The sequence below is a fragment of the Fusarium redolens genome (assembly GCF_020744475.1).
Source record: "Fusarium redolens strain MPI-CAGE-AT-0023 chromosome Unknown BKA55scaffold_2, whole genome shotgun sequence".
NCBI classification, from domain to species: Eukaryota; Fungi; Ascomycota; class Sordariomycetes; order Hypocreales; family Nectriaceae; genus Fusarium; species Fusarium redolens.
In genome coordinates, this window is record NW_025763665.1 from 3,286,676 (window position 1) to 3,297,412 (window position 10,737).

The following is a 10,737-nucleotide window of genomic DNA, read 5'->3' on the forward strand; positions in this document are numbered from 1 at the left end:
ATGCTTGTGGAGAAATATGTCGTTGTTGAGCGTGGAGCAGTTCTCCGGATACGGTTTGGTACAGATATTCGCTGATCATTGCATGGGGGTGAATGTTAACGTAGGATTCCAACGATGGGTGATCTGCAGTTCAGCGGCACAGTGAAATTATTCTGCCTCTCTCTGTCTGTTTGTGATTAAAAATACAACGCTCTCAACCAATGTCGTGCACCTTTTAAATAAGTAGAGCTCCTCCGGCAAACGCCATGGTCATTAGAGTTATCATGCCAACGCCGTTTGCTGACCAAGCCTGCAGCGCTGCGACCGCGTTGTCGCTCGTTGTCGAGGATGCAGCTGAGCCGGTGCTTGTAGCGGTGCCTGTAGCGGTGCCGCTTGATGAAGAATCGGCCTTTGAGCCGTTGCCGACGAGCGCAGAGAGTTTATCATCATCGGTGAAGGCGGCTTTCACCGAGGTTGCGTTCTTGCAGTCGCTGGGAGGATCGGCTTTGCCTTTGACGAAGTTGGCAGCGATGCACTTTGACTTTTGTTAGCATTGACTTATGAAGTTTGGAGCAAGGACGTACCTGGTAGAGAAGACCGTCGACGGCGGAGGATACAACGTTCACCCAGCCCTTCTTGCCAGCGTATTTCTCGGGGACAGTAACTTGAGGCTGGCAGAAATCACCAAGACCGCTTTGCTGAACAATAGGAAAGACTTGCTCCCAATCGCCATCAGCCTTCTCGTTAAGAGTCACACGGAAAAGCCAATTGCCCTGCTGATGCGTAGATCGAAGCGCAATAGCCTCGCCGCCGACGTGAAAGTCAACGAGTTTGTCCTTGGAGAGGTCAGGTGTGAAACCGCCGCAGGGAGACTCGCCCTCGTCGTCGTCTTTGAAACCGATGGAGTCGGGATACTTGACTTCGAAGTGGGCGAGGGAGATGCCGCAGAGGAGGGCGGTTGAGAGGAGGGTAGAGGAGCGCATTTTGATGAGTTGGTGTGTTATGGGAGTGGGTTGAGTGTGTGGTCTGAGAGCTGAGCTGGAGCGGTGGGCGGCTGAGCTGCTTTTGTAGGAGCTGCGGATATCGGCAAGGGGATGAGGGAGAGGCTGAACTAGTGTGTGTTTCGCTAAGAAGGTATGTTACGGTGTTAAATATCAGGCCGTTGTGAGAAATGGCCTTCCATTGGGAGCATCCAACTCAAATACTTCACTTATCCAACTCATGTAGTCAGATATAATATCGACTAAAGTTACACATATTTCTAGTTTCACAGCATGAATACACAACATCTGCAAACTCCCCATCATGAAAGCTACGTCATTGAGGCTCTGTGCGCCCATGATGAACCCTTCCCATCAATGCAAGCCATCTCACTAGCCTGAAGCAATTCACGCCAATTCCGCATCAAACGTCCATCTAAAACACCCAAAGCTTCACAGAACCCATTCTCCAATGTCACAGAGAATTCTACAGCAGAGTCTAGCAGTGTAAGCCACCATCGCCATATGCCGTGTTAGTGGTGGAGAGTAATTAAGAGCACGTTTTACCTACCCCAAAAGTCTAGACCTCGCAGAAAACAGGGGTCCTTGACGTGCGGAGGAACCAATCAGAACAAGAGCGTGCACGGACCTGAGGTTGTTTGAGCAAGTTTTCTTTCTTGTTAGTGAGCGAGTTTTTGTCACTGAATCACAATGAGAAGGTTTAATGATGGTGATAAGTATCGGATATTCGGCATGGACGGATAGAACGGATATGCTTTGGAGGAGATTTGAAAGAGATGGTAGATGGGAGTTTGAGTTTAGGTAATTTTATGCGCAATTTGACGGTTGTTCAACGTTTCTACTACCGGGTGTAGTCTCAAAGTATCAAGCTCACATCGCTTGATTGTCCAATCTAAAGAGGTTAGTTGCAGATACAAGCGATCGAGTGGCTGATCTGATGGGCATCTCGTCTCGCAATCACACTCCGCGGGGTTAACTTCTTCACTATCCAACATCAGCACTCGGGCTTTTCATACCCGGCAGCCTGTGACCTTCACATCTTGGAACAATCAGTCACCGTAAGCCAAGAACTGGTTTCATCATATCAACTTGCTCATTCATTCTCACCCGAGTGTCGACAAGTCACAGAGTCGGAGGGGAACTGGACTCTTGCACTTGGAACAAAACTTGGCTTGCTTGCAGACAACATGAATAACTGAAGCACCAAAGGATATCGCTCTAAGTGAAGATCAAAGAGACTTCGGCTCCATCACGACGCTGGCCGTCTGAATCGTACCTTCAACTCAAATCACAGCCAACCCGCGCCATCGGCGCTTCATAGCCCATCATGGATATGGACCACATGCATCATGATCCCGGCTTGCGGATGGAAGTCAACTATGCCTTCGCACGTGGATATTGGTATACCATCGCCGGTGTCGTCGGAGCACTGGCCGCCATTCGCGGCATCAACTACCTCGACGCACAACAAAGGTATGCCACATCGACGACATCCTGTTCAACACACTGACACTTCGCCAGACTAAAAGCATGCCGCGATCCATCAATAGACCATCCGACACGCCCACGAGGGCCACTCAGCCAAGCATGGGCGACAGTAACCGCCGTCGTCCGTGAAATGGGTCATCCACAATATTACATCCCCATCAATGGCCTTCGATGGGCAACACCACTTCCACTCGGCCGAATCATAGTTCTCGCATGCTATTGGGTCGTTATCGTCTATTTGATGAGCTGGAAGGTTTCACAAAACGACGTGTACTACTGGGAACGCATAGGATATCGCAACGCATGGGTCACTCTAACCCAGTTCCCGCTCCTTTACCCTTTATCGACAAAAGTCAACGTCATTGGATTTCTGATAGGGAGCAGTCATGAGAGACTCAACTGGCTGCATCGATGGGTTGCGCGCACCATGTTTGTTACTGCGACGGTTCATGGCTTCCACTTCTGGACTATGTGGGTGCGCGCTGAGTTCCTGGACTACGCACTTCAGATTATGCCTCTGGTCAAGTATGGACTTGCTGCTTGGGCTATCTTGCTCTGGAATGTCGTCACTGGGATCGTCCCTATTCGGAGGCTTTCGTATGAGGTCTGGGTGGCTCAGCATGTGCTCACAAGTATTATAATGCTGTGGTTGCTTCACAAGCATATTCCCTCAAATGCCCGATGGCTGCTGTGGATGAGTGTTTCGTTCCTTGTTTTTGACCGAGCCATGAGATGGGTGCTTTTACTATGGCAGAATGTCCGTTTCCGACCACAAGGAACAGAGTGTCAGGGCATGAAGCATCTTGGACATCGAGTCGTGACGCGAGTTGTTGGACCAGCCACGACTGTCATTACCATCAAGGACGTGCACTTCAAGTGGAAGGCCGGCCAGCATATATACCTCTGGGTCCCACGCCTCGGACCCTTCGAAGCGCATCCATATACAATCGCCTGTGCGCACAAACTCGAAGGCGCATGCTGCTGCAACAGTATACAGCTTGTCGTGCGCGCCCATAACGGATTCTCGAAACGAATCCACGAATATGCGACAAAGAACTCGGGATCCGAACTTACAGGCTTCGTATCAGGTCCATATGGCGTTCCCCCGAAATGGAACATTTACGAGACGTTGGTACTAATTGGAGCATCAACTGGAGCCAGTTTCGTTGTCCCCATCCTCGAAAGCATTGCAGCAGCGCAAAAGTCGAATTGCACGCGAAGAGTCGAAGTTATCCTCGTTGCGCGAACATCTCAAGAAATCCAATATTACGTCGAAAGGGCCGAAGAGGCTGGCAGAATGGTACGAGCTAAAGGCGTCGGTGTGAGCATCCATATCGCCATAACAAGCTCCAACCAAACAGGGCCGACTTTCGTTCGACCAGAATCAGAGTCCTCAAACACAAGCGACTCAGACGACATCCGGCCAGTAAAAGGAACAACAACAAGCTGCTGCTGCAGCGCAAACGGTCCAGATGAGAAAGGCTGTCCAAGCGATTCCCCCTGCCGCGGCAAGATAACCACCACTGTTCCAGAGCTCATCCACGAATACACGCGCAGACCAGACATCGAGACCATGATTCGCGAGCCGGTGGAGCAGGCTTGGGGAGAAACAGGGGTTGTTGTTTGTGGTGGGCGCGAGATAGTGGCACGAACGAGGAATTGTGTGAGTCGTTTGAGTGACGAGCGAGCTGTGCATAAGGGAACGGGAGCGCAGGGAATTTATCTGCATGTTGAGGAGTATTCATTTTAATTTAGTGTCGATAAATAATGATGATATTATGATTGTTGTTTGCAAGGCTGAGTGCAGTGAAGTGATTGAAGAGGACAGGGATTAGTTGGCGGCGGTTAGAATGTGGTGGTGGTATGCTACGGCAACAAGGTCTAGGCCAGGCCAGGGGATCAAACAATGGCCTCCACTGTCGGTTAACAAATACTGCACTGCCTGCGACTACAATGCATTGACGTATGATGAAACAATTCTTCTTCTCCTTTCACTCTTGATATCGTGATATGATACTCATTCCAATTCCAGACCATCGTGGAATGCAAAACTCGAGATACCCAAATCCACCCTGTAAAGCGCCCGGCTCGTCGATAGCTCCCTTCCCACTAGCACTACTACCCTCAACTAAGCTAGCCCCAGCCTCTCCAATTGGTCCCTCCCGACCCTTGAACCCCCGAATCTCCATCCCTCCACTTTCTCTTCATCACTTTATTTCCTCTCCAGCATCAACAACAACGCTGTGTTTCTTTGTCTCTCTTTTTCTTTTTTAAATGCTTCATCGCTGAGATTTTTTCTTCCCTCAGCGCGCCATGCCTTCACGGCCGCGGCGGCGTAATCGTCCGGAAAGGCTGTCGAGGCCTTATGCGTTGGTGCACGCGGGTGTGAGATTGATTGCTTGGATCACCAGCCTCGCTTCGATTCTACTCCTCGCATTTGTTTGCAAAGAATGGCCTTCGAAGAGCCAGGTCATTATCGCAGGTGCTGTCGGTGTGAGTAACCCCTCTCCTCGACGTCTCCCGTTACGCAAAACTGACGTGCTCTAGTGCGCAATTGCAATGCTCAACGACAGCTGGGAGGTTCTAGCAGTAACAGATGCTTCATTTACAGTTCCCAGGTTAGCTACCTCAAGAAGAGTCCTGCATGACTTGTTTTCTCTAGCCCTTTGCGTCGGCGGTATCATTATGATGTGGGTATCGAACATCAACATCACCAACGACAAAAATGCCGAGCAGAAGCGTCAAGAGCAATGGCTTATGGCTGCCCTATGGGCTTTGATCGCCGTGGTGTAAGTTTTCCCCCTCTTCATAAGGGTCACGTTGCTGATAAGCGTGATATAGTGGCTGGAGATTAATCTTTGCTATTTGGGGTTGTGTGGATTGTACGGGTGAGGCCAGACGTGCTGCCCGGAGAAGACAGCGACGGAGAGGGAGAGAAAATGATCCTTGGCGACAGATGGGGATCCTTTGAGTGATGTGCTATTGCATTATGATATGAAGTTTTGATGGATTGCAGACGAGGGACGCGACATTCATGCATTCAACGGCGCTTGGGGTTTGGGACATCAACACGATAGACATGCCGACTTGTTTACTACGACTGGGATTTTACGACGAGGACTAATTCACGAGATCATTGGACCGAACCACAGACGCGATATTTCATGGCCCCGATTGGCCTAGCAATGGCTTGTCTATGCCGTCATGGCTTGAACCTCTGGACCACCCGTTCTACGACTGTTTCTTCTGGACCTTCCTATACGATTTCGCGGACTTCGGTGTCTCCTCAATCTGATGCGGAAACTGCATGGACGACCGTCAGGCCAGATCATAGCGAAATGTTTGACGGCGTCGACACGAGCATTGATACCGGGCGCACTTTGCCTTCAGCCGAAAATGGGGATTCTACCACTATCATTTTACGATTGCCAAAGCGCCGAAGCTTGCGAGAGATGGATTTGGTCACATTGCTCTCGACAGTCGCTGGATAACATACCGAATGCATCCGCCGTCGAGCTTTCTGGGCAATTGGCGGACCCAGTGAAGTGGGACTACGGCCTCTGCTGTAGAAGTTGCGGAGGGCTGCGGCGCATATGGGGTTTAAGTTCTCTCAATAACTTGGATGAACGGCCCATATCTCCACGTGGAATCGGTTACAGAAGGCGAATGGCATACAGAACATCTAGACGATCACTGTTGGCTCACCTGACTTCGAGCCTTAAGGTTTTGTTTTATAGCGTTTACTGCCGAACCCGAAATTCCAATTATGTTCAACATCAACGCCGCATCCCAATCTCCACCGTCGATTGTTTACCTTTGGGGGCGCAAAAGGCTTCAAACTTTTGACCAAGGAAATAATGGTCAGCAAGCCTCTCGAGGTTATCTTAAGGATGTTGGAGTGATTCGTTGCTTGGGGTCGCGGTCTTATGTTTCTTACTTCACAGAATTGCTAATACTGTAGATCGACTGCGTTGCGTTTCTGCGAAGACTATCTCTGAGGCTAATGCTCCTACCAGCTGACGGTCTCATTAAACATCTCGTGAGCTAATTCGTCGGAAGCGATGAGAACTCTGATGTCAAGTTCTATATCATTCCCCTCATTAGGAGGTCATCGCGAACCTAATTGCTTATCAGCTGTATGTGTTTGATTGATGTCTGGAACAAAAGACGCTTCTTCCTCGACTGGCTTACAGAGACGTGATTGTCTTCACAATACATATAATGGCTTCTCTAGAACGACCAAGGACAACCAATACAGATGGTGATATTACTCTTGTAGAAATCTCATCCCGCGTCAATGACGAACCGAAGAATAACGGCAATAGCAGTCGAGAGAACAGCGAGCAACAAGAACCAAAAGAACCCCTCAAAGACACCCTAAGAAGGCTTGTCGAAGAGCACGAGCATGACCAGAATTTCCCTGATGACCTTCTCAACCGAGCACGAGAATATCTCGCGAACGAAAATGACGAGCAACAAGATGCTGAGCTAGGCCAGAGCATCTCCAGAGAATTCGAGGCCCAGAAGGAATTGATGCTCAATAGCTCCATCTATCCTGAAGTCCGAGCTGTTGTAGATGACACAGACGACCCAACCTTGCCAGTAGGCACGTTCAGGGTATTCCTTTTGGGAACAATTTTTGCAATCGTTGGCACTGGAGTCGAACAGTTCTTTTCACTCCGAATGCCTCCTATTGGACTTTCGACATTTGTGGTACAAATATTAGCTTTGCCCATGGGGAAGCTGTTGGCGAAATGGCTGCCGATGAGGAAATTTCGGATGTTTTCCTGGGAGTTCACACTCAATCCAGGACCATTCAACCAGAAGGAGCAAATTCTGATTGCAATGATGGCGAATGTGACCTTTGGCGGTTCTGCGATTGGAGCCTACATCGTGAGCATCATCCAAGTCCTGAAACTCGATATCTTCTACGGGGAGAAGAACCTCTCGAATAGTATCCCTTGGCAAATCCTCACGCTCATATCGACCCAATTCATGGGGTATGGATGCGCAGGTCTGGTTCGAAGGTTTCTAGTATATCCACCTTCGATGATCTGGCCAAAATCTCTGGCGAATATTGCGCTTGCCAAGGCTTTAAACAAGGATAATGGACATTCTGAAGATTCAGTGCATGGATGGAAGGTGTCGCGATACAAGTTCTTCTTGATCTGCTTTACTTCCATGTTCTTCTACTTCTGGGTTCCCAATTACTTGTTCAAATCTCTTTACTTGTTCAACTGGCCGACATGGATATCACCAGGCAATGTCACTCTCGCCTTGATAGCTGGATCAACCTGCGGTCTGGGCCTCAACCCCTTACCAACACTGGACTGGAACGTCGCCACCGTTCTCGGCGACCCTATAGTAACACCCTTCTTCACACTCATGAACTTTGCAAGCGGCATGGCAATATGGGGCTTCATAATCGCGCCGCTGGTATACTTCAACAACGTCTGGGACACGGGCTACCTCCCCATCAACTACAACTACATTTACGATAACCATGGCTCGCGGTACAACATCTCGCGCGTATTGCTGCCTGACTTTACGCTTAATCAGACCGCGTACCACGAGTACAGTGTCCCCCTCATGACTTCCACTCAGGTGATCAAGTATGCGGCTGCCTTTATGATATACGTCGCTACACCCGTGCACATGTACCTCTGGCACCGTAAGGATATCATGTCTGGAATACGAGCTTGTTGGGCACGGAAGTCGCGAGAAGAGGAGTTTAAGGATGTGCACAATCGCCTCATGTCTGCGTATCCGGAGTGTCCTCACTGGTGGTACATTGTCATTCTTGTTGCGTCTTTCATCATCGCCTGTGTCTCGGTGAGTCTGTGGCCAACCGGTATGCCAATATGGGGCATCGTTCTAGCTGTCCTCTTCACCATCGTGTTGCAGGTTCCGATTGGAATGCTCTTGGCTGTTACGAACATAGAGGTTTCATCGCGTATCCTTTCCCAGGTCATTGCTGGCTATGTGCTCGAGGGCCGACCGATTCCGAACATGATATTCAAGATGTTTAGTTTCATGTCGACGCATCAGTCGCTCAACTTTGCCAGCGATCTCAAGCTCGCGCACTATGCTAAGATTCCACCAAGGTGGGCATTCGCAGCACAGGTTTATGCAACGCTTTTGGCAGGTTTTGTAGCGTTGGGCGTGAATCACTGGTTACTTCGTAACGTTGAGGATGTGTGTCAAACGCATCAGAAAGCCCGCTTCACGTGTCCCCGTACGCACACTTTCTTCATGTCCTCAGTGATATGGGGCGTTGTCGGGCCACGTCGATTATTCGGTACGCAAGGGCCCTACCGCGCCGTCACATACACAATCCCCGTCGGTATCATATTCCCCATAGTCATCTACTATATCTCCAAGCGGCGGCCCAACGCCTTCTGGCGCAATGTCAACGCGCCAGTCCTATTCTCCGGACCGATGGCCTGGGCACCTTACAACTGGAGCTACGTGCAGGGCTCGGTAGTTCTAGCGTTCCTGTTCAACAAGCTGATCAAGAGGCGGTACGCGGCGTGGTGGGAGAAGTACGCGTACGTGATGACGAGTTCTATGAGCGCGGCGATTGGTATTTCTGGCGCGGTGATGTACTTTGCGGTGCAGCATACGGGGGTTGAGCTGGATTGGTGGGGGAACAGGGTTCAGACGGAGGGTGTCGATCAACAGGGTTTTATGGCTGATGGAAAGGTTGTCAACTGTTCGATGTTGAAGGTGCCTGAGAAGGGTTACTTTGATATCGGGTTCGATTGGAAGGTGTAGACGGGGGCACTAGAGGTGTCAGTCATGGTTGGTTTGTTGCTGAGAAGTATTTGCGCATCAATAAAGCAACAAGATGTTTCATTATCTGCCTGCTCTAACTGTGAAGAAGTTATCTAAAGCAGTAATAGCCTTGAGCTAATAAAGATACTACCATAAACCATCATAGTATTAGGATAACAACCTAAGCTTAGGCTTGAATAGCATAAAGTCAGGGTGATCTCATCAGCACCGTTCCCCCGGAGGCGAAAGATAAGAATAGTAACATGAATGTTCCTGACAGCTGACACACTTTGGTTAATAATTAGACTTTGCGTTTACATATTTAGCAACTGAATTTGCCATCAATGTCTGCTTGTTAACCGCGCGCGGATAATGAAACATGCGGCCACAAACACGACGTTGATAAGCAACCTAATAACGTCGCCACTTGTTGGTTGTCGGTTCTGCATATTGCTATTTCAGTAAGACCAGAATGATGACCGAAACGGTTACGAAGCACCAATCATCTGACACACAGTTAAAAGCCGCGATGAGACTGAAACAGGGCGCCAGATATAATTCATTTTAAATAAACTTATCATGATAAACGTATGATCGTTCGAAGATGGGCGTTTGGTGTTGAGGATTAAGTGGGAGACGCGTACCCTGGAGCTCGGTTCGGCGCTTGGGGTTAAGACGGGAGAGTCGACCTGTCAATCGCTACAACGGACATTCGAGTTGGAACAAATCATGGCTATCGGACACAAGAAGCACGCGTGAGAACATCGTGTGTAAGCGAGAGACGAAAGGAAGAGGCAACCAAAATCATGCGGAGTTAAGTTAACAAGGAAGAGAAAGCGATGATGGAATTGCCTGTAGGGAATGAGGTATATCAATCCAAGCATGAAGCTGCTGCGCCTACTTTGATTTCACTCTGGGGGGAGGCAGTGCCACGGAAGCGAACGAGCTACAGCAGGGTCAAGGTTCTGCCTTACAGGGCTGGATGACGCCATTCCGTTTTAGGTCTCGAGATGGGGTCAAGTTTGAGGCCTTTGCTCAGCCCTTTTTTCTTCAACGGATGTATGCATGCAGTAACATCTCGATCAAGAATTAATGCATACATGAGATAATTGTAATTCAACTGCGAAACACTCTTTTGAGAATCAGAAGATCTTTTTCGGTGAGGCAGCCAAAAGACAATCGTCCTAGCTCCCCCCGTTGGGGGCCATTTCGTGCCTTAGTCTTATCGGAAGAGGCAGCACTCCTCGATACCGGAGGTAGTATTTTGGCTGTCATGAGCCAATAGAAGAATGGGATTGTTGTTAATGCCTGTCTAACCGTGCCGCGAGCTGGGGAATTACAGAAATTTGAGCGGTCTTGGCTTGGGACTTTGGTTACTCTCGTTTCATACCGAGGGCAAAACGAACGTCATTTGGGTCTGAAGCTATTCGCACGTAGTCGTGATCGTGTAACGCTGCAATGCGCATTTGACAAGTCTACATGACATGACGTACGC

At 49.4% G+C, this 10,737-nt stretch overlaps 3 protein-coding genes across 3 annotated transcripts; 2 read left to right on the top strand and 1 right to left on the bottom strand.

The window, feature by feature from the left end:
• Window positions 1-214: 214 nt before the first annotated feature.
• On the bottom strand, window positions 215-962 carry BKA55DRAFT_684937 (uncharacterized protein; the record flags this gene model as incomplete). Its single annotated transcript, XM_046198720.1, has 2 exons — window positions 215-514; window positions 564-962. The coding sequence occupies 2 exons, from the start codon at window positions 960-962 to the stop codon at window positions 215-217; spliced, it is 699 nt and encodes a 232-aa protein (XP_046055481.1).
• A 1,345-nt stretch (window positions 963-2,307) lies between these two features.
• BKA55DRAFT_500473 (uncharacterized protein) lies at window positions 2,308-5,261 on the top strand (the record flags this gene model as incomplete). Its single annotated transcript, XM_046186756.1, has 4 exons — window positions 2,308-2,453; window positions 2,502-4,131; window positions 4,776-4,961; window positions 5,016-5,261. The coding sequence occupies 4 exons, from the start codon at window positions 2,308-2,310 to the stop codon at window positions 5,259-5,261; spliced, it is 2,208 nt and encodes a 735-aa protein (XP_046055482.1).
• Window positions 5,262-6,689: 1,428 nt separating this feature from the next.
• BKA55DRAFT_534431 (OPT oligopeptide transporter protein-domain-containing protein) lies at window positions 6,690-9,242 on the top strand (the record flags this gene model as incomplete). The annotated part of the gene is made up of 1 exon (XM_046189593.1): window positions 6,690-9,242. One exon carries the CDS (start codon window positions 6,690-6,692, stop codon window positions 9,240-9,242), a length of 2,553 nt encoding a protein of 850 aa, XP_046055483.1.
• Between the last annotated feature and the right edge of the window lie 1,495 nt (window positions 9,243-10,737).